This window comes from Telmatherina bonti, assembly GCF_933228915.1.
Source record: "Telmatherina bonti genome assembly, chromosome: 12".
Classification (NCBI taxonomy): Eukaryota; Metazoa; Chordata; class Actinopteri; order Atheriniformes; family Telmatherinidae; genus Telmatherina; species Telmatherina bonti.
The window spans coordinates 30,513,495-30,538,323 of record NC_136610.1 but is presented as its reverse complement, the minus strand read 5'-3'; the positions used below and the strand labels follow the sequence as shown (position 1 = coordinate 30,538,323).

General features: G+C 40.4%; 1 protein-coding gene across 1 annotated transcript in view; it reads right to left on the bottom strand.

The window, feature by feature from the left end:
- The window catches only part of unc5a (unc-5 netrin receptor A), a gene marked incomplete at both ends in the record, with an annotated part of 146,068 nt that overhangs the window by 46,888 nt on the left and 74,351 nt on the right, over window positions 1–24,829 (bottom strand). Inside the window, one exon of the mRNA XM_079249520.1 lies at window positions 20,321–20,536. Coding sequence (XP_079105646.1) covers window positions 20,321–20,536 — 216 coding nt within the window. The remainder of the gene's footprint in view (window positions 1–20,320; window positions 20,537–24,829) is intronic.

The following is a 24,829-nucleotide window of genomic DNA, read 5'->3' as shown; positions in this document are numbered from 1 at the left end:
ATAAGGAGAGTTTCCTATTAAGGGGAATAAATGTGTAGAACAACTGCAACTGTCAAAACCATCCATAAAAAACTACAAACATAATTTCCTGTGATTTAGAGCTCCTGAACGCACAATTCTTGTCTACGCTTAAAGCAAACAAAGAGAAAGTGTTGATGTAAAAGATGCATAAAAGCATCCAGTCTGGTCGTTCAAGGCACCATGAAAACACTCTGTTCTTCCTCCAAACTTCCACAGTTTTAAAAAAATGAAACACAACAAATAAAATAAAATAAACAAAATAGTGGACCAGTTGCCAAGAGGCTGCGTTCATGAATAACTTGACCTTACTTTTGTATGATGAAGCTTGTTGGAGTCTTCAGGCAATGGAGTACGAACCAAGCTATTACAAGATCCACGCGCACACACACACACAAGTGTGAAGGACGCATCCATATTTACTGTGTTGCATTTAATCAGAGGCAAAGACAAGATTATTTACACATGTATTCCATTCAAATGTTCAAGAGGAGGCAGAAAAAGTTAACAAAAGGAAAGAGGTCACACTGTGACAGGGCAGACATCTTTTGCTGGATGTGTGTGTGTGTGTGTGTGTGTTAAATGTATGTGTGAGTAAGATGAATCTCTCCCTGTGCCAACAGGGGCTCAACACACACAAGGTAAACATCACTGGACTCAATCCTGGGCGAGTCGATATTGGGCTTGTCTGAGTGCAGGACTTTATTTTTCTCCCCTTCACTCTTGTTTTTGCAGACTCTGACCTCAATTCCATAGGGGTCATTTGCTTATCAAAGGCAAAGGACTGGAACTTGCAGGTCCTGAGTGTGTGTTCATTGTGGGCAAGGAAATTCAATTAGGCAGCAGCCCCAGTGTGTGTGTGGCTAGGATTCATCAGTGGATATAGGAGGATTAGGGTTGGGTGACTCTACACCAGGGGAACGCACCATTTCCAGAGAGAGTGCACAATGGTTGAGGGGATACATCACTGATGAACGCTTTTTAAGAAGGCACCGCCTGGACACCAAGGCAACCGGTCAAAAGAAAACTGCAAGTGCTCCATTTCAAACCCAGGATATTCTTTGTGTAAGATGGCATCAGTGTCATCAGCGATGCCGCAAGTCGGCAAAGCTTCTTTTCAAGGAACCTGACAATGCTCTCATCCTGAGACGAATTTAACTTTCCAAAGTGAAAAAAATCCAGAGACCAGGTCATGGTGTCGCAAACAACTTTGGGAGCTTAACAGCTTGTCAAAACGGCTCTCACAGCACACGTTTGTACAATCCTGTCTGGTATTGCCATGTGTAAATATTAAAAAGTTAACCTTAGGTCACAGAGTCAAGGGCGTTCCTGCTTTATCATCAAGTCTTCAAACTTCCATTACCATGTAAAGTAGCACAGTGATGGGTGGGCCCATGCTAGCTGAGGAGGAGAACTGAAAATGGCAGGCGCTGTCATAAGCGTCTGTCTCCTAACAAGGATAATGTGGCCTTCTAAGTGAAGCATGGCTCTATTAAATGGCAAAAGAGACATGAGCAGAAGAGTGGAGGAGCCTAAAGGAGCGTTGGGTTCAACGAGAAGACACTAGTGGCTTCCATTCAGGGATGACGGTGAGACTGCATCTCCAGTCAGTGGGACTGAGTTCTGGGTCAAGGCTCTGCCTCCGGTTATGACCAGCTTTTCAAGAGCTTCTTTTGATTGAGTTGTCCATTTTCCACAATGAATGCACACTGCAAGGCCCCTGCTGATGCACCGTATGTCGTTAGAGATTATTCATGGCTGGCAAACAGGCAAGCAGGTAGTGCTCCAATCAATCCGGCAACGTTCAGGCCAATGCCACTCCAAGGAGACGGGGAGATTCAAGTGTGGAGTGGGAAGAGTAAATGGTGAAGGCTAGGAGATGCAGAAATGACGCAATGCCTGCTCTGAACTTTGGCGGTTCTGAAAAGAACGATTCCTGGTCTTTCACCATCCCAGCATGAGATAAAATAACTATCATGATGGGCTGAATTTTAAAATACTCAAGCAGTATGAGCAGAAACATTTCTGTATATACGAGGCATGAATGAAAACTGAAATTGTAGCTTGACCAAATCTGTCTGTAGAAACCTCCTCCTGGTCTGAGGAACACTTTGTCTCTGAGCAACGTCTGGTGTTGCATCCACAAACACAACATAAGTTCAGACGTGATGAAGAGTTATATAAGACAACAAAAACCTGAGTGCATTTAAGTCTTAGAAAAAGTGAAAGAAAATAAAATGTCCTGTTATCTGGCAAATAAAAAGAATGTAATTCTTCAAAGAACTCATGGACGTTGCACCCTCCAGGCAAAAACGAAGAGAGAACATGCAGCTTGTTATAAGAAAAAACTTCAAAAACATTATCTGTGGTGTGGAGGAGAATAAAGGGACATGAAATGAGTAACTTGCACACTTACTAAGTCAAGATCAGTAATGAAGGATGTGTGTGTATATATATATATATATATATATATATATATATATATATATATATATATATATATATATATATATATATATATATATATATATATATGTATATAAATACATATATATATATATATATATATAATATATGTATATATATATATATATATATATATATATATAAAATATATGTATATAAATACATATATATATTATATATATATATAATATATGTATATATATATATATATATATGTATGTATATATATATATATATATATATATATATATATATATATATATATATATATATATATATATATATTATTTTATATATATATATATATAATATATGTATATATATATATATGTATATATATATATATTATTTATATATATATATATAATATATGTATATATATATGTATATATATATATATATATATATATATATATATATATATATATATATATATATGTATATATATATATATATATATATATATATATATTATTTATATATATATAATATATGTATATATATATATATGTATATATATATATATATATATATATATATATATATATATGTATATATATATATATATATATATATATATATATATATATATATATATATATATATTATATATATACACACACACATATATATATATCATCTGATTTAAAGAGATTTAAATTGATCTGAAAAGATTTAACATTAAAAGAAAAGTTTAACAGTTTATAAAAAAAAAGTTTTTGTATAGCTACATCATCACTGATAGATGGAAACAAGAACAAGTCATGGTTTCAAAGACACAGTTCTGCCAAACCATGTTTTCCTTTCATTCTTTTCCTGTAAGGAATTCACCAATTTCTTCACAAACAAAACTGGTCTGGAGACAAAAAAATAAATAAACAGGCTCATATGAAACCCATTGTATGCTGGGCTTGTCTTGGATTCTAACTGGTTTATAACGAGCTGTACTGAACTGGACTGTGTCTAAAAGCATGAACTGGTGCTACATAAATAACACAAAACTGACCTGAAACCAATAAACCAGCAGTAAACTTTGCAGTAAAACTGCGCTAAAATGACCTCCCTGCAGTCTACTTCCTTTTTTTTTTTTCTTTTACCGTGTTTTTTAAAAAAATTTTTTTAAATGGGACATTTTTTTGTTAAGTTATTGCATTATTTATTCCCATTTTACTCTGACTTTAATAGTTTAGGGGAAAAACAAAACAAATTCCACAAAATCAAACAAAGTAAAAGCCTGTTGATGCTGCCATATGTACATAATGGATACATCCATTTCAATCATCATTCATCGCCATGCTTCATGCTTCCATGCATCTTTCACGTTGCCATGGTTATGAAGTCAATATATTGATTAGTGGGCATTGCTGAGTTCAGAGTTCATTTCTTTGTTCTTATGTCTGTTTTAGACACAGGTTGATGATGCTAACACACTGCTATAAAGCTGTTTGCAACCACCCAATACACCCGACACACTTGCACAACCTTTCTCCAAAAGCACACACAATCTCTCAAGTTGTTCTCCTCATTGTCTTCCTCTTCCTCCTCTACTGGTTTTTTCCTTTCACTGGTTTGTTCCATGAGTGCACAACACTTATACCGCAGTTTCTAGTGGTATTGTTTCATTTGTTGCATAAAGCAACCAATCTGCAAGTCCCCTGAAAAGGCATCAATCAGGCGAAAACATCAACGGGTGATTGACGAAATTTGTCAATTTGTGTAGATTTCCTTCCATAAATTCCCTTTAAAATGTTTACACAACGTTTTAAGTATGAAACCTGTTGCTGAAACATTAAAAAAATTTCCTTTAAAAATGGTTTTGGGACCTAAGGCGTGGATCTCCACTGATCCACAATATTTAGTTTATCTTTCACACCATTAACTCACTGAATATATATATATATATATATATATATATATATATATATATATATATATATATATATATATATATATATATATATATATATATATATATATATAAACTCAACACAAATGCAACAGAATTTAAAAAAAAATCTGTTTATAGTAATATTTATTTTTTTGATAAATGTGATGGAGAAAATCACGTTAAACCAATCCAGCTTCGTCAGGTAAGGCCAATGACTCCTTAAACCGGATTTCACAGCATAAAACACTGCTATGCTGCAGAGGAGACGGCAGCTGCATGTGAGAGGATGAGAAAACCGTTTGTGCTCCACAGCGAAGATCAGTAATGACGTAAATACTTTGAATGCCTCAGGAGAGTGAGATTTTCTCTCTGCGAGAGACTTCACTGCCTTCCTTGTCACAACAGGCTCCAGAATCTCACAAGCGCCCAGGATAAGGTTGTTTTTACCTGCACAGGTGTTCACAAGCTTTCAATGTGATAATGAGTTGATTTACAAAACATCAAAATAGATTTTCTTCCACAAAGCAGATAACATCCTGCAACGGGCTTCAATCATTATTTTGGGTCTCTGCTTATACATTTGATTATTATTCCTGGCTGAGAGCTATCACACAAGAGTCACAACTGATTCTATCAAACGGATATAAATTTGTTGGATTTTCTATTTACACTGTCCCTCAATAATTAGTTTGCCTAACCTTTCTGTAATGGCACACACAGAGGCACTGCTGTGATTTACCAGTTTACTAAAATGCCCTTGTTGTAATTATTCTCCATCCGTACCCTGACCTTGGTGATTGGCAAGCGCAGAATGTTCTAGATGCCACAATCTTCAGGCTGGGAGTGGCTGGAACCTGCTCCTTTATCTCCCACACACACCTTGTCCTACTGCGAATGAGAACACGTCGGAGGTGAAGGCCTTCAGCACTTTGCTTCTGCTTCCATTACACTTTGTAGACTGGGAGGATCTGATAGAACGTTACTCACACGAAAGCCGTGATAATTTGCAGGGGCTTACGCGTTTCTCTCCCCCTTGTCTGACATGGCCTTGGGCGCTGAGGTAAATAAGGGAGGTAGCGGAAGGTAAGCCAGGCAGGCTGCCGTCTGGTTGCAGAGCGCTCAGTGCCAAACAAATTGCATTAAGGCTTTTCCCCCTCCCTCCTCGCGATTGCATGGTCCCTGCTGGGCCTCTGGCCCGCAGTGCTGTCTGGGTTGGAGGTTTTGGTAATCCAGGGAAGGTGTGTAGGCGAATGTAAATATTGAGCACAACAAACGGCATTCAGTAAACAGCCTGAGGGTACACAGAGGCTACGAAGGTCTTTCTACCAAACTGCAATATGTATATATATGTATATATATATATGTGTGTGTGTGTGTGTATTTATATATATATTAACCATATTCTGTCAAAAAATTCCTTATTCTTCTTTTTTTTAACTCACATTCATATTGACAAAGACTCGTTTAGTAACTTCTTCCATGTAAAATGAAATTTTGAAATGAATTTTTTCCCATACAAAGGTTTCACTGTGTTGAGTCATATTTCCAAAACGGATTGCTCCCATCTACAGCTGAGCAGTAAATGAACACATAACCATGAAAACACATCAACAGCAGCAGCAGTGTCATCACAGTTTGTACAACTACGACCCTTTTAGTCCTTTCATGTGTTTAGATTTTCAACAGAATCCAAGATGTTTTTAAAACAGAAACTTTAGGTCTTTACTGTGGCAAATATTTAGGACATACATTTTTGATGGATAATTGCTACAGTCAATAAATTTGTTAATAAATGCTTTCTTTTTTATAATTTAGTTTTTATACTTTTTCTTTATAAAATGATATATTTATATATATATATATATCTATATATATATATAAATATATATATATCTATATATATATACATACATACAAAAAGATACATTAGAAGTTAAGAATGTAAAAAAAAAATTGTTTAAACTTTTTACTGTGAAGCTGGGTGACATGAGAGAGGTGAACTTTAGGATTTCTGATCATTAAATGTTTTTTTTTTTCCTCAAAGCTACAGACACATAACCCACAGTTCAGACTGTTGCTTCATGAGGCTCACTCAGTATTGATAAATAAGCTCAATATCACCAACTTTAGAATTTGGATGCTATTCATCCAGAAGATGAAGCATTAAAAAAAAGAAAAAAAACATGTTCAACTTGCATTCATCTATTTCTTTTTCTGCTATTTTGTAGGTGATGAACTTAGGACCACTTGATGAGCTTCTTGCATGAGTTTTTTTTAAGAAAACCTCAGAAACAGTCAATACATCACATAAAAGGACTCAGAGTAATCTTGTAAAATCTGTAAATATTCTTGCGAATACTTTCAATACAGGCCACACAAGTTCTTCCATGGTCTAAATGCTCACAGAGGCACAACGCTTCCTGGCTGACAAAGAACATGAAAGGCCTCGAGCCAAGGAAAAAGCCAGACCACCCTGCCTTATGAAGGAATTATACTTCAAAAAGCAGGGAGTTCTATTAGATCTGGCATAAAAAAAAAAAACCCACTTAAAGCATCATGAGAAGCCTCTGGATAGTGATATGGTGGTATGACAAATACTGAGATGTTGTCTCAGAATCAATGTTGGTTAAAGATGCATGGGAAAAAAATAATACCCTGGAGTATTACTACCCTTGTACCCTTGACATGAGAGCAGAGACAGCCGGTGCCAGAATAAGACAAACTCACATAACCGTGAAAACAAGATGAAAATGTTTTACAAAGTAGCATGAATTATACTTACAATCTTTGTTTTCTGAAATTGTCATTTAAAAGGAGACACCGGTTAAAACACATTTAATACAACACACGAAATAAGCCAAGAAACTCAACTCACAAAACTATAATATCTGGAAAATGTTCAGACCTTCACTGAGTACTCTTTGCAAATCCTCCGCTGACAGCGGCCGTCACATGATGCTGACTTTACAAGCTTCTTATTTGAGCGCGGACCATGTTGTTGACACGAGCCTCAACTATAATGCTACGCACCAGAGGCTGAAGTGCTGCAGACTGAGCACAGATTGAGCACTTTAAATATTTATTTCTTTGTTCAGATATGACTGTATTAATTATTAACACAGCAGATGCAGGACAGACACTCCGGACTTTATAAATAACCCGAAGCTGAAAATTGAGGAAAAGAGGTGAAAGTTTCGAATGGACGTTCTGCAATCGGAGGCACAGATGTTAGGAGGTGGTAGCATTACAACGCATAGATGTAGATACTGAAAAATATAATGAGGGAATGGCTCAATAATTAAAACTGTAAACATAAAATATTCTATAGCAGCTTAAAAGGAACAACAGGGTAAATAAAACTCTATTACTTTCAGTTGTTCTCCTCATCAAGGAGAAAAATAACACAATACCAGATCTTAAAGTGTCTTAGATTAGGTGGAAATTCATTTTCAAAACAAAAGCATTGTACTGTCTTTCTGTAACATGGAATAGATATGTTATTAATGTTTTATGCAAACGTTTACTATGAAATCGTATGAAAACGCTTAATGTTTAATGGGAAAATAAGGATATTGCATCTTTTAATACTTACGCCATACCTACAGCTACTTCCTTAATATATCCTTTTTTATTTACAACTGTGCCAGAGTTGGGCTGCACGGTGGGATAGTGGTTAGCACTGTGGCCACACCTCACAGCAAGACGGTTGCTGGTTCGATCCTTGACTGGGGCGGGGTTTGGACATTGGCCTTTCTGTGTGGAGTCTGCATGTTCTCCCAGTGTATGCACTGGGTACTCTGGCTTCCTCCCACCATCCAAAGTCAGGTTGATCGGTTACTCTAAAAATGCCCATAATGTGTGAGTGTGAGTGGTTGTTTGTCTCTGTGTGGCCCTGCGATGGACTGGTGAGCTGTCCAGGGTGTACCCTGCCTTTTGCCCAAAGACTGCTGGGATAGGCTCCAGCTTCCCTGCAACCCTTCATCGAACTGAGCAGGTAGAGAGTTTAGTCTGATTTAGAAGAAAATCATCATGAATTTTCTGTAAATCTCTAATCAGGAAAACAAACGTCTGATTTATACTTAATGTATCATACAGAATCTTGTGAATTACTTGGTGACGGCTTCTGTACCGAGACCAGTGCTTTTGTAGTTGTCTTCAAGCCTCATTGCCCGCCTAAATGTGTGTGCTCCATCCACTGTATTTATTTCTTTTTACAGCAAGTTTGTGGTCAATACACTAATATTAGCATCCAGACGTGCTACCTGTAAGCAGGACAATGCTGACAACTGATTTGGGTTTTTATTCCCTGAAATATGAGCCAGGACACATTTGCCTGCATCACCCACCTGACCCAAAGTCAGCCTCTATTTGAGGTGCACAGTCCATCCTCGCATTCACCGCACGCTTACTGGAGACATTTAGGCTTTTGAAAGTACGACGTACAGTAGGGACTTTACAGGTTTGGATGCCTTTGGTTATGAATGCAGCATCCCCATTTCATTTCTCATTTGTGACACTTTCTACGAAAATTCTCCCCGCTCTTCTTTTTTTTTTCTAATATCTTACACAGCACTTTGTGAAAAGATTGAAGCTATTCTTCTTCTCTTCCTGTGTAAAATGGTCTTTTCACTGTAGTACCGCGCTTCCATACCCAGGACACCCTGCAGCTTCCAGTTTAAAAAGAAGGAGAACGGCAACTTGATGTTTGTCTGAGGACTGTGTGAAATCCCCACGCTGAAAGTCTCCTTAGGGCCAAACACACAAAGCATCAACTGTCAGCCACCGAGTTCCTCTGCCTATCAAAAAAATCTCCAAGGACTATTTAGCTGTCAGCCACCTAACTACACCTCCCAGCCCCACTATTTTTAAAACGAATTTGAGCGAAGCAGGTGCTGATTGACACCACAAACTCCCACTCTGCCTCCCTCTGTCAGCATAAACACTCGTGTCTTTCATTTCCGAAGGGATGTGGAGGTAAGTTGAAAGATAACGTTATATTACAGTAAAGGCAAAAAATAGACCGAGCCAAAACTTCAAAGTTCATTGCTGATAATCAAAACAGCAAGGCAGCAAAGCGGGAAGGAAGTTTGCTAGCGCCTTTCAGCTTCTGCCTGAGTCCCAACGTTTGGAAAAAAAGCTGATTTTAAAGCACATCGGTAAGTTCCAGTAACTCCAGCTTCCATTTGCTCAGCATAAGTGAAGTAAAACAGGTCCAGGTAAATGCATGGATGATGCTTTTGCTGTAGCATAGACCCCAATTTATTCAGACGTCTTGGCTTGAGTATAAAATGTCTCAGAAATACAGCTGGAGTGACTGGAGGGAGAACTTCCATGTAGCTTCAACAACCTGGCTGCTTTCAACTCTGAAATATACCTTAAATATATCATCTGTGCTGCAAAACTAAAACACTGTGTTGAAAATGCTAAATTCATCATGATCTCACTGATTAAAAGAAAGAAAAAACACACACATTTGATGCTTTCTGCATACAAAGTGCAAGCAAGCTCCAAGGCCTCCATGATAACATGTCTCTGGTTACGTTAATCCATTAAGTTTCTGTGAAATAAAAACAGAAAAGAAAAGAAAAGAAAAGAAAAGCATTAAAACTGCAGAATGCATTCCAACTTCCAGCAAGGACACAGCTTTTGTAAGACTGACAAATGCAAAATTACTTGAGAGAAAGCGAAACGTGAAAGCTGACGTGGGGTATGTTTTGGTGGGAGGACAAAGGCTGTGCGTGTGGGAGCGCCGAACGGCAGCGTTGTTGTTTGACAAATGGTAATTATCTTCTTTTTTTTTTCTCCCACTTTTGTTCCACTAATTGCAGTTAATTTCCAAATTCATTATTCCTGCATGTCAAGACCAACTTCAGAGGAGCAGACGCCAAATTTCCGAATAAACACCTGTCTTACACAGAAACTGGAGACACCGAGATTCACGGCGCTCGTACGAGAAGACTGGTGAGATCAATCAGCACAGCTGGTTGGTTTTTAATTCTGCCTGCCTCACTTTACTCCCACTGCTCCAAACACACTTGCAGTTATCTCAAGGCCAGACAAACACAGGCTTCCATTAAATCCACTTTGACTCCCCTTTCAGTCTGCGGTGTGTTGCGTTGCTTTGAGGAAGGGACTTTCTCGACGCACATAAACACACACGTGGATGCAGGCTCTCGGCTGACCTGCCTGAGAGGTCTAATAGAACGCTCTGGCAGATGTGTCACGGGAACAATTCACCTTGCCATCTGTTTCTCCGTGCTCATTGCCAAATCCTTCCCCCTCCATCCTGCAATCAAGGACAGGATGAAATACAAGTCCCATTAAGGGGAAGCAGCTAATAATGCATTATCAATTAGTCCCCTTGGCTACTGATCAATGCTTAGCAGGTGGTACAAGGCCATTTTGTTCATTTAGGACTATATTGTCCTCTTCCCCCTGATTCTCTTATTTCCTTCTGCTCATTGGATCATGGCATGCAGACCTATCAGGTTTGGCTTAAATTGCAGCAGGACTTTTCTTCAATATTCCATTTAACATCACGTTTAATCATTCTGGTGGGGCTTCAGCGCCATGAAACTGACTCCTTACATGGATTCTAATTTCTGACGGAATGACAGCGGGCTTGTTGCTGCGTTCACATAAATGCCATGCGTCTGGAGTTGTCTGTAAATGCAAAAGCATCTGCCTGCGTCCATGTTGGTGACCTATACGGAACTGGGCGAATCAAAAGAGAAAACAAAACAAAACAAGGGAATAAAAGTGTTAAGACGAGGACAGGTAGAAGGGAGTGGGTGGAAGTTGGTGTGGAGGAAGTGATTGGCTCCTATAATACCATAGATAAGTACCGTGGTATTAAAATAAAGGTTAGAGATCATTTAGGCTAAGCCCAGCTTATCTTCCCCTTAGATCAGAAATTAAATATGTCATTACATTGCAATCCAGGACCTAGTCAATCAGAAAATACATATTTTATAGAAATGCATCCTCTCCTGCTTGCAGACATTAGGCTTAGCCCTGTGGTGCCATAACATATTATTAGTTCTATTCAGAAAGCGGTGGCTTTAAAAGATTTACCGGCTGCGTCACACACGGTATTTAGTCTTCAAAGGACTGACAGAGGACAGGAGCCGATGCTGATAAACCTGCAGGTTACAGAAAAAGGGTTGCATTTTCTTCTCTCATGTGGTTTTGAATTTTTTTTTTTAAATCAGGGAAAAAAAATGTGACTTTATTAATATCTTCCAAATGATTGGACTGTAAACTATTTCATAAGGAACAAGGCGAATGTGTCTTCATCGTCTCCTGTTTTCATGAAGAAGCCTTGTTGACATCCAGTTCAATCAACAAAGAAAAAATATAATCTCCCATCTTTATAAGGCGGTTGCCCAGATTTATTGAAATAGGAATGTGAAACGCATGCATTTTCCACCTGAGAGGGTTGGCTGCTGCGGGGACAATACGGAGCACGGATCAAAATCGTTTCCATCAATACCGGCAGATGAAACGCAAACACAATCAAATCAGTCTGGCCAATACAACGAGTCTCCCCTCAAATGCCAATCTCCCTTCTCCTCATCATGTGTCTGATGAGAAATCATAGAGTGGGAGAATCTCCTAATATATGCAAACACACTGTCAGCATTGATTTGTTCAGGGAGGATATGTCTTTATTAGGACTCGCCAGACGTCTCCTTTCAGCGACCTGGGAAAGACACGGAGCTGGCCGGGTCCTCGGAAGCAGTCACAGCCATAACAATTGAGATAAGTTACTGTAGACAGGTAATGAGAAGGGATAAACTCAAGGATGGATCGATATCGGACACTGAATCCAGGAGAGGAAGGACAAATTGCGACATCTTTTTCCTTTTTGATGTTCAAAAGGAGTTTCTGTGTCACAATCAGCCTTGCTTCCTCCAGCATTGCTGCTTGCCACACCCCTAATCAGTTCACTGCTCTCACCTGCCTCTGCCACCTGTTCACAGTCCCCATCAGTTCAGCCTGCGCATATATGCAGCCTCCACCATTCACTCACTGCCAGATTGTCATTGCTCTTATGCCTGACGTTCCAGCACTCCGACCGCAATTGCCTGCCCGTTACCGACCTGATCTGTCCCCGACTTCCGCTTCCTGCCTTGCCCTTGGAGCCTGCTCCCCAGTGGTTACTGGGTTTCTGTCCTGGAGGACCCCCAACCGTGAGTTGTGGATCTTCACTCACCTTGTTGTGCTAGGTGTCTACTCTGTCGGCCCAGAGGAAAGTTACTCTGCCCTGCTCTGCTCTACTCATTGGGAACCAGAGTTCAACTCCAGCACCGAACCTCACCAAGTGGCTGAAATAAAAACTCTTAATCTGCCCAGATCTCTTGTGCTGCTTTTGGGTCCTTTCTCCGATCATTTCATTTCTGTGTGTGTGCGATGGAGTCTCTGCTGCGTTGAATCAGATTAAATAAACAGACCTGCCTGATGACACGTGGAAACGTTCGACAAAGAGACGCATCCACGTGTCATGTTCTCTACTGTCTGAGCTTTCAGTGCTGATGGGTCTGACTGAAACCTGCCAGCACTTCAGTCCTGGGTCAGTTATTAATTTAAATCCCCGCAGTCCGCTTTGGCATTTGACCGAGCTTGCTGGGAATCGACATGCACAGACGTTGCTATATCTTGCCCGTGCTGTGCAAGCCCCGACAAGCCACGTAGCTGATATTCCTTCAGCTCTGGTCTGCAGTGTGAAGGTGAGGAGATTATCGATCGTGGCTTAGGCTCTCTTTGATCACTTTGTTTTCCATTTGATATTCTTCAGTAACAACACCATGCACAAAAGTCATTAAGACTCGGCACCCCTTGATGTTCCCTTTGCGTAAAATACAAGAGACTATTAAAGGCAGCTCTAAGGCCAACATTCAAACACTTGAAAGGGGTGTAGTTTGAATCACAAGTTGTGTCAGAGACCAAAAAAACTTGTGAAACAAACGCTACAATGCTTCTTCTGCCTTCTTCACGCAGCGAATCTAACACTCAGGGTGTCAGCAAATTAAATAATTTTAATTGTTTTATCAAGATAATGAGGGGAAAAAACCCAAGTGAGATAATTCTTGGCTGATTTTGATAATATCATTTTAAAGCCTGGTAAGTGTTTTATCAAGGTACTTTATCACACTGAAGAAAAACTAATGAAAATCATAATCCAATTGTGACTTTAAGCAGTCTTTTTTTTTAAGTCATTTCGCATTGTGAGCCTAAAACACCATGAAACATGAATGGGATACAAACCTCAGTGCAGTGAATATTTATGTAAATATATATTTAAACATTAGATTGAGTTTTTTTCACAATAACAAAAACATAAAACAAAATGCTAAATTCTACATCACTATTAAGTGAAACAGACAGAAGAAGCACTTTGGCTTAATGTGGCTGCACTGTAAAACTAATCATATGACTTATGTTGCTGACTTCAACAACAAATTAAATGCAGCAAAAAGATAGAATCATTTTCTTGTAATTAAGATTATCTCTGTACTTTTTTTTTGGGTCTTATTCATGATGTAATAAATGTGTGATGTGATTTGTTTATTGAACATAACCTCCAAATTTTTACTTTTTTCAACCATGGTGCTTTTACAGTAGCTTGTCCATCCTTTAGTGGGCTGTTTTCGCTGATTTTTCTTGGAAAATGGTTTGAAAATAGCTTTGAAATTGTTCTCTTGTTATTTTGTGTGCTCTGTTATGTGTGTCAAACTCATTCTTTTTGTTTAATTTTAAAAACAGCAACCTTACAGAAGACTGTTTTTGACTGAAAATAAATTCATCTGAACACCAAAATGACTTAATTTACTGCTGATTAAAGTCCATCTTCAATATTTTTCACAAAATTCAAGCAAAAAAAAAAAAAAAAAAAGAAAAAAGTAGGTTCAATAACTATTATGGGCTGCACGGTGGTGTAGTGGTTAGCACTGGAGGCTCACAGCATGAAAGTCGCTGGTTTGATCCTTAACTGGGAGGCGGCTCTACTGTGTGGAGTTTGCATGTTCTCTCTGGGTACTCTGGCTTCCTCCCAGTGTCCAAAGACATGCATGTGAGGTTAATTGGTTACTATAAATTGTCACTAGGATTGAGTGTGAATAGTTGTTTGTCTCTTTGTGTTGAGGCGGTGATGGACTGGTGACCTGGTGAACCCCGCCTCTCGCCCAGTGATTGCTGGGATAGGCTCCAGCTTCTTTTTTTATTTCTTTTTTTTTTAACCTGTCCTGTCTAGCATCTCAGCATACAGAACAGCAATCTGCGTGCCATATTTTTGCCAGACAGATTTGCTCTGTCAAGGGAGACATCTCATGTATATAGCTGCCCTTGATAATCTGAATATTTTTATTATTATGATAATTATTTTATTTTATTTATTTATTTATTTACTTATTTATTTTCCTTTTATCATTTTGCAATCATCGTCAGTCTTGATATGGCTGAGCTGGACCTGGCAGGGAAAGAGGAAAAAAAAAAGAGGAAATGAAAGGAGGAAAAAGAGAGACAGAAAAGAAAGGCGTGTCTAAGCTGCTAAAGTTACAGTATTTGCAAAACAATATAAACTACTGAAAAAATACAACAAGACAAAAGTAGGATAGTGACAATATTCAAAAACAGACAAAAAATGAAAAATAAAAGTAAAAAAAAGTAAATGGACTAATAAAATAACAATTACAATACCAACCGTTATTAAACATACCTACAGAGAGTCATCAGCAACATTTAGTAGGAAGCAGAGGGGAAGATGAGCGCTTTGTGGGCGTGCACGTGTGAGTGTTCAACCTGTGATCATGCAATCAAAGATCAGCTGAGTGCTTGTAGGGGAGCACGACCCGAGGTGTAGAGGAGGAAGCCAAGGCCCCCCAGGGCCCGGCAAGCCCACCGCGCACAGAGCCCAGGCAGGCAAAGCAGAGAGAGCCTCCGTCCCCCGAGCCCAGAGCAGTGGAAGCCTCCAGGCAGGCGCCACCCGGTGCGACGAGGCAGGGGCACCGGGTAGCACAGGGCGACGGCAAGCTGGCCCGGCGGGCGCCGGGTGCTGAAGCGCGGGCCGCACAGAGAGCCGGCAGCCCACAGGCCCCAGGACCACCCGTACCCCCCGGCAGAGCCCTGGCCAAGACCCAGTGGGCCCCGCCCACCTAGAGCAAAACCATCGCGGGCCGGCGCCACCACGATACCAGGGGCTGGATCCCCAAGGACAAGGACACGTCCGTAGACCATCCCCCCAACAACCCCTCCCCACAACCCTCCCGCTGCTTCCTATCCCCCCTCACCAGCACCCTCCCCATCTTTCTCCCTCCCAAGCCCTACTGTCCCCAACACTCCCCCCCCTTCCCAGCACCAGACCCACCCCCCCGTACCCCGAGTGCTCCCCACAAAGAGGGGGCATAGGAAGACCCCTGCCCCCCCCCACCTGCCCGCCTCTGTAGTGTGTGCATGGGTGGGACGTGGTTGTAGTGCAAGTAAAAAAAAGGGGTGGCCCTGGGGTGGTGGGACCAGGCTGATAGGCTCCAGCTTCCTGTGACCCTTAATTGGACGAAGCGGTTTAGAAAATGACTGACTGACAACTATTATATTTTTCTTAGTATTTTCTTAGTTCTTTCAATGAAAGTTGAGGATAGTTACGTTCTGTTTATTCCTTACTCATTAAACGTTTTTATAGGTTTTTATAATTGATTGATTCATTCATTCATTTTCCTAACCGCTTAATCCAATTCAGGGTTGCGGGGAGCTGGAGCCTATCCCAGCAGTCTTTGGGCAAAAGGCAGGGTACACCCTGGACAGCTCACCCGTAAATCGTTTGAATTATTTCATTAAATAAACGCTGAATAGTTTTATTATTAATAGACTGCAAAATCATATTGCAGAGAAATGATGAACATGTTGCAAACATGCAACCACTTCTTCATGCAACTCATCTAATTGTTAGAAATGAGAGCTAAATTTTTCTTTTACACACGAAAAGTGACACAATCTTTTATTTTATGAGATTTTGATCATACATGTTGGGTCACACTGATTCAGGATATTTTATATTCTGTTGCTCTGTCCATCAGAGATGATTATACTGGTGGCCATAAAGCATGAGCAGAGACCAATGTGAGGAAGAAAAACAAAAAGTTATTTTGAGAAAGTGATTTTTATGTATTTCACCAAGTATAAATGGTCAATTAAAATTTTTTTCCAACTTGGGTATGTCTCCATCCGCCTTAGTCCACCCTAAAGACGTGTGTGATGTGCTGGTGTGACAGAAGTCCCGGTTGCTTGGCAACAGGTACGAGTTTAGAGCCCAGTGTGACTGTGCTGACCAGGGTGAGAGGACAGCCTGACAAGCCTGTGATGCACACACACTCACACAGCTTTGCTGCAGTTGGATGCGTGCCCTTCACATGTTTCTTGCAGGAATGGGGGATTAGACGGAGCTGTCAGTAAACTCCTCGGGGCAGTGGTGACATTAAACAGCACACGTGTTTGAGAGATCGATGTGGGCACAGCAATACCTCTGGACAACCGCATGTCCTTCATACCCGGTCAGGTCTACATAGGAAACACGCAATATCAAAGGGGCTGAAAGCACAAAGTCAAGTCAGAAGATGTGAGGAAGCCTTGGAACTTCACTGGCTTTACAGAGATGGAGGCCTGCACTGCTGCTGGGGGTCCATGGCTGCCATCCTGACAGATTTGTTTAATAGACAAATAAATGCTGACTGCAACAGCTCATAACCACACATGGCAAATGGTCCATCATCATTAAACGCTGGCAGAAATATTGTATTTGTAATGTTATGTTCCCATAAACTCTGCACTTTATGGGGCACATCATGTTCTTTAGCTATTGACAAAACATGATTCATATTCTCCATTTCAAAATGAAGGAGCAGCTTCTACAATGTGACCCGTCTGAGTGCTGCATAAAATCCAGCCTAGCAAGGAAAATAACAGTTTACAAGAAATTAACAACAACCAACTCGCTGTTAGAGGCAGGTTATGACTCACAACTGTTACCTCAGATATGTTGAGTCCAACAGAACTTTTCCATCTTGAAGGTGGTGTGAAACGTCCCCCCCCCCCCATCCTCATAGTGAAGTGAAGGTCCTTGAGATGCAGTACTAAATAAAACTCGGGATAATTCCACATTTTTTTAGACCAGAGTGACATTGACAGAGCTGCAGTAAGTTGCGCAGTTGGAATATGTAAAAAATAATTGAGAAAAACAGCAAAAAAGCAAAAGTGCGACAAGTCTCACTAATAAAACTGCAGCATGAGTAGCCGTGACAGTTATTATATCATCACATTTATTCCAGCTGACTGCAGTGACTTCGCAAAATCGTCTGCATAACTGACATTCGGGCATCTTGGACTGAACTATCAGAGATTTTCTTTTAATTTTCTAGACAATTCCTGCTGTTGCTGAAATAAAAAGAATAGGATAAATTTTTCAGCCTTTTTTTTTTTTTATTAAATAAATTCATTTTTACAAACCATGCAAGTGATCTGTTGTGTTTCTTTCTGCACTGTGGACTGCAGTCTGCCGTGTTTGCTTTGTGCTATGAACCATCCAAGCGGCAACTATTTCATTCTCTTGCATTTTTGTGGCTGTTAAAAGAACAAACCCTTCCCTATACGAGATATTTCTGATTGTTTCTGCCGCATAAGGTAGTAGCAGAATGTTTTTGGCAGTAACACTTGTACTCTGCGCTATCGTGCACAAATATGTGTGTGCGTGACTTGCAAAGTCGCGGTGCACGCCTGAACATAAAGCTCTCCCGGAAGCCTCTGCATAATTTAAATCTTGTACATATTCATTACTGTGTTCCCATTGTTTCCATTATTTTCACCCAACTTGGGTTAAACAGCAACAGTTGTTTATTTTGAGGTGCTTAACATCGAACACTTGACTGAATGCATTTCTGTAATCATCCATTGTCATCAATCTGACGGTTGCAGAGGGAAACAAAGAACTGCTGTGGAGACATGGCTTCACATGGCTTCCAGCCAAATCAAAAAGGTGAGCCCAATAATTTAATAAAGAAAAATCTGTTGGATTTGCAGAAAAACGTTGGTCATCAATAATTTCAAACTAATATTGAACATTAAGAGAAAGTTACAGATTGTCAGCCTTATCCCCCTATCAGATATCTGGGAGGTACAGGAAGAAAAGATTACAAATCTATCAATCACAAACCCTTTTCTCAGTTCATTTTCTCTAGATTTTCTAATTTTACAAGGTCACATGGGTAAGGGAGAAACGCTCTAATGTATATAGTTGTGTGAAAAAGAACTCCCATCCTCTCTGAATTGATAGAATTTTCCATCTCAAAGAAGAAAAAATAAAGATGCATCCTAAAATGAGGCCAACTAGTATTTTACATAGTCATTATTTACTGAACAAAAGCTAAGCCAAAATGTAAACCTTCATTTTCATGTCTGTACATATTAAAAGAGACCAACAGAGAGAGGGAAGCTTCTCCTCGCTGCTTCAAGGAGTATGAATTTTAAAAATGCATTTCAAGCTCAGCTGGCTTGTTTAGATTTCTAGAGGCCACTTTATAATCTCCAGAGTCCTTGTATTAATTTCAATTTCACTTGCATTTTAGATGGAATTATTTTAATAAATTGTCTGCTGGCAGCAGTGCACTTCACTTTTGTCATTTCCCTCCTGCACGTTGTGATGCCACGAAGTTGCATGAACGGTGCAACTCATAGACACACCAGAAAAACGCACTTTTCAAACCAGCGTTTCACAGCAGCGTTGAGTTTTTCTCTAATCTGTTATGCATCTTTCATGCTCCCAGAACACAAATAAAAGGATGATGATTTTGCTTCTACTGCTTGTAAAGTCAAACATCAATTTGTGACACATCACGACTGCACAAAGTGGGTGAAGGTGTTAATGAAAACACAGAGGACGAAAATTTACCACTGCTGAGACCTATTCAGAAATGCACTTGCGTGTGTTTGTATTGCTGCTACTACTTTGTCATTCTTTTACTGCTGTTATTGACAGGAGTCTGACTCCAGCATCCTGAACTGTGCTTCAGCCACGAGGGAAAACAAATCAAACAGAAGACCGTGTAGGTGACAGCGAGGTTGTAAGCCACGACATGGGGGGGGGGGGCTACAAACACTATGTGAGGTGTATTCAGCTCTTCTTTCACCTATGGTCAAATGACACACACACATACACACACGCAGTAGTGGCACAAATGAGACTAAGACAGTGCAGCTGCAACCTGATTGTCCAGAACAAAGACGTTGAATTAAAGTTTAAAATTCTCCAACTTTTGTGTGTACTATATGAAAATGTGCGCAGAAAGGGATCTTTTTGTGTAGATATCAGTTGCTACTCAATATTCCATCTTAGATATGTTTGTTATGCAAATATCTGCAAATGTGTGTGCGCATTTTAGGTGCATGTGCTCCTCGTCGGCCCAGAAAAACCTGTCATTCTTACGTTTCTCATTCCCAATCAGTGAGGCTGTGAATGGGTGGATTGATTTTGCAGATCGCTTCTGAATCACACCACATCAGTATCATACATGTTTATGACGCTGACGTGCGGAGGAGGGGGATTGCAGCACGACAGAGAGAAAAAAACAAACAGGTCTCCAAGGTGATTGAGAAGATTTCTGAGGCTGAAACTAATGTGCTTATTATGAGACTGGCAGGCTAAATAGGCTGGAGGATGAGCCAAGAGTCTGATGGAGCACAGTAATCACTGGGAAAATCACACACCTTAGCTTCACCACACAAACACTTTAAATAATGCATCTGTGAAGGTGCACTTTTATATCAGGCAATGCCCTCAAAACAGGTGAAAACAACTTTAATATCTGGTGGAAGAAAAATGCCCTGAAGCGGTCGATTCGAGTCGAAAGTGAACACGAATTAATTTTCTACATGAAAAAAAAAAAGCCAGTTTGTTTAAGGTACCTGTGGCTGGATCAACAGTCCGCTCAATCAAGTGGTCGTCTTGGTGAACCCACTCGCCGTTGCACTTGAAGTAAATCTGTGTGGCAGGGGTCGAGCGGCAGGTCAGAGTCACCGGCTTGTTCTTTACGATGTACTCATCCTCCGGCTCCACCAGGAAGTGAGGTAAGAGATCGGAGAAAGCAGCGGGAACTGCTGCTGTATCAGAATGCTCTGAACCTTGGAAAACAGGGATAAAAAGAGATTTTAGAAACAGAACAGGGATAAAAAAAAAAGAAGAAGCTTTTTTGCTTGTTTGATTAGAGAGAGAAAATATGACAAATTTCTAATGCAGAGATTCAGCATCCTCTGCATAAGCATGTAGACCAGAACGACAGACAGACGGACAGCGAACGAGGCAGACGGAGCTGCCTTGTATGCTCTTGGCTAGGTCAAGGCGGGGGGGGGGGGGGGGGGGGGGTAACGGAGTCCTTTACTGTCTTTACTCCAGCTCTTAATCACAGCCCCTTTAACATCACCGCTGATGGACCGGCAGCCATAAATCCTGCTTCAGCGACTCAACCACTTCACACTGTGTTTTACTGCTCTTCAACCGGGACTCTAACTCTGCCCACATTAAGCATGACAGAGCAAGAGGCACAGAGGTTACAGATGACTGACAGCTAAACAGCCTGTTGAAAGAAAATCACTTCCTGTGTACTTCTGTTTGGTTACTCCTTCAGAATCTGTCCTGAAAAAACAGAAGATGTGGAAGGGGGCAGGAGGGACTATACGTCTTCGCTGCGCAGGGATTCTGGAGCTGCCTTTGCATGGACAACCTTACTTTTTACAACAGACTTCTGTGCTTCATGAGAAATGTTCAAAACAAACTCTGGATGACACGAAAGAGCCTACGGCGCACACATCCTTCCTCCATGAACACTGTTTCTCTCTCTCTCTCTCTCACTCTCTAAACATATTAGCCAAGTAGGAGAGATAGCAAGAGGACATGGAACAGAGCAGAACGAGGGAAATAACCTCTTTACACCGGCAACACTCAGGGGAGATCAGTAAATCCCAAAATAAAACCCCTTTAAAAGGAGTGTAATATTAATTTACTGCCGTGAATCCAATATGGCTGACAGGCCAGACATTAACAACCTTCTCCATCACTCCCTGTGCAGAAGGAGAGGATGGGAGTCCACGTCTCTTATAATGAAATGGCAACACTCATGCTGACCTTTCTTTTCTCTCATCCTTCCCTCCCCCACTCAGCCTTTGTTCATCCTTAGAGCTTCCTGAAGCCCAGGCCAGGGATAATATTAAGTTGTGTCATAAATACCAATCTTTTGATGAAGACATTATGTGTCAGCTCCTCCCCTGCTGCATATTATATGAATGCCTTTCTTCCTTTTACCCGAGTGCGGAACGTTGCTAATTCATCAGGATGAGCCAGAGTGAGGCACGCCGGCGCTGCTGTCGCTGAACCCCATTAATGTTCCGTGTGCGTTTAACTCTTAATGAAAACTAAATGTTCTGTGTCCAATGAACGACATACATCACTTGCTGACACTTTACCATTTTTGCCATTTTTCCGAGCACATTTCACTTCATTATTGCACACAGCTGCAGAGAAAAAAAATATGGCAGCTATCTATTTATGGAAACACAACCGTCTGACGTTATTTAGTGCTTATGCAAGTGTGTGTTTCTTGTCTCATGGAAAGGCCACAGTTCATCAGGAATAGTGACTATAATTACTCTAAAGCAGAGCCAAAACTTTGCTAATAAACAGTGAGGGGACCAGTAGGTCAGGTTGTTTGAAAACGTGGTGGTCCTAATGATGGCGGCGTCTTCTAATGGGCTGGCTTCCAGCTTTGTGACCATGGCCATTAGCGGGCTGGGTGGGCCCGTGTACCCTCTTGCAGAAAGAAGACGACAGCTCAGTAAAACTGTGGGTGAGACCCACCTCACACCTGCTGGGTTAATCATCTCATAAAGGACAGATGATGTTCAAACTGAGGGCGAAACCAAAACCACCTGAGAAGTGCGGCAAGTTGTAAGAATGACTTGATGCTGTTAACTCGCTGCTGCTTCTCATTTGCTAGGGATCACATTCAATATGAACTTCCAACTTTTGATGATGTTCCCAATTTGCGTTTGTGTGGGTGCGTGTTTGCATCCAAAGAGGCGGAGGTAAATCGTCCATTTTAGCACATGTTCCTTAGGTTAATGAGGTTAAACACGTAATTTCTTTGAAAGGAAATTTGCATTTTATGGGAGGGCATTCCAGTCACGCTCTGCTTTATGTCAAAGCCATAATGGAGGACTGATAGGTACTAAATTGGCTTAGATTATTGTCACAATGCAGCATACTTCAAAGTCAGCATGCACACAGGCGCACACACTTAACAGACTTATTGCGGGTCAACGCACAAATCAAATAGACGTACAGCTGCACTATGGACACTGCATTAGATTCCTCTGAGCGGGATCAGCTGAGGTCACGATTAATTGTAAACTGCATCTGAGGTCATCGGCAGATTATTGTGTACATGCACAAGCAAACAACACGAGAAGCTAAATGTCTCCCTGGTTGATCGTACAGCCAGTGAAGATGATTTAATTGATACAATATGCCAGATGCACTGTCGGTGCGGACAAAGGCCTCCTGCACGGCTGCAAACTCTTACATAAAATGAATCTTAGAGAATAATTCTTATTCTTAGAAACACGCAAGGTTGTGACCTCATATTTGGCTGCAGCTGCTATTCTTTGCAGAGACACAGAACAAGAGTGCACCAGCTGTCAGTGTGTTGAGCCATGATGCCCAGGACAGATTTCCTGCTGCACACAGACCCCCACGTCTCATCTGTCCAGCTGACCACGTCAGCTTTCATGTCTGGGGCTGATCACGTCTACAGGAGGAGGATGTGATGAAGGGGTGATGACACAGTCAAAAACACTCGCATAAAGATAGAGAACGGTGAAAAAAAAGTCAAACCGGTATGACTGTAGTCACTTTACATGCACGTGTTTTCAGAAAGGTTCCAGTTTTTCAGTCTACAATTCTTGATATTGATTTGTGCTCTGGTATCACTTACTGTATGCTTTTTCATACACATGCAAATATCAAGTCTCATTTAGAGACAAATTTCCAAAAGCATGAGGCTTATATATCCTCCACAAGTCTTATAAGCATTTGTAAAGTACAACCTTCTTTCCTTTTTTTTCCACTCTTGCAGGATTGATAGACAGAACTGCAGAACCATATGTGGTTCAGTAGGAAAAATGGTCATCTAATAGTAAAAGGGTTGGTGGTTTAAAGCCCACTTGACCCCTACCCATGTGTCCAGACAGAGCCCGCGCTGTCTCACACACATATCACTGTATTTGTCACTAAGCAACACCTCATACACCGATATTACACTGAATTGAAAGTGCCATAGAAATGTTTACAAAAAGAAAAAAAACGTGTTAAATGTGCCATCACATGTCGACCACATCTGTACAACATCTGTAGTTCATATATATTCATTTGTAAATCCCACGTGACTGACGTTTAATTCACATGGGAACTACATATGAAAAAACATGTGAACCACATGTGTAAAAACCACATGTAATTTACATGAAGTTTACATGTGAATTAAATGTAATTTTTCATGCAAAAACATAGGAAACATATGTGACTCAGACGCATTTCAAAAGCACATGTGATTCACACATGTGGTTTGTGTGTGACCAGCATGCAGTTTTTCTGCGATGGCTCTGAGGAGTGGGTAAATGTGACTCAGTGTAAAGCACTGAGTTGTCAAAAAGATGAGAAAAGAGCTTTATAAGTCCAGTCCATTTACCATTTACCACAGTCACAATGCAAGGATGTCAGCAGGGTGGAAAGCCAAAGCTGGGGAGCAAATAACCCTCTTTTGTGCTTCTCCCTCATGGCATCAACACATCATGTGCCCTTTAGAGCCAATTACATCTCTCCTTTTCTTTCCCTCTTTTTTTTTTCTTTAACAACATCATGTCCCTGAAGGAAAGCATCATTGAACAATCTCTGGGCATAATTTACATCACAGTGATGAACAGCAGCTATAACAATTTTTATGACACCATTAGTGCATTACAATGTTCTCTGAAATTAATTGAATTAAAGTTACCATCCACAGTCTTATACAAGTTCAAGTTTAGTAACCTTTAAAAACAAGGCCAAACATCTGACCTCTCAGCCACTTTGATGGCTGAAGTTTTTCCTTCCCAGTGTTCAAATGGTTTTCAAGCCTTAAGACCATTGTGAGTCATTATTAAGTAGTTACTCTAATTTGGACCATTGTGAGTCATTATTAAGTAGTTACTCTAATTTGGATGTTTGTGCAGTTGATCTGGGAAATAACATCAATAAAACTATGACAATGTTTACACTGGGAGCTATCAAACACATGAAATGAAGCAAAAATGGGATGTGCAAGAGAGGAAAAAATATGCTCCTTCCACCTTCATATATAACGTGAAGAACGCCTAACTGATTTA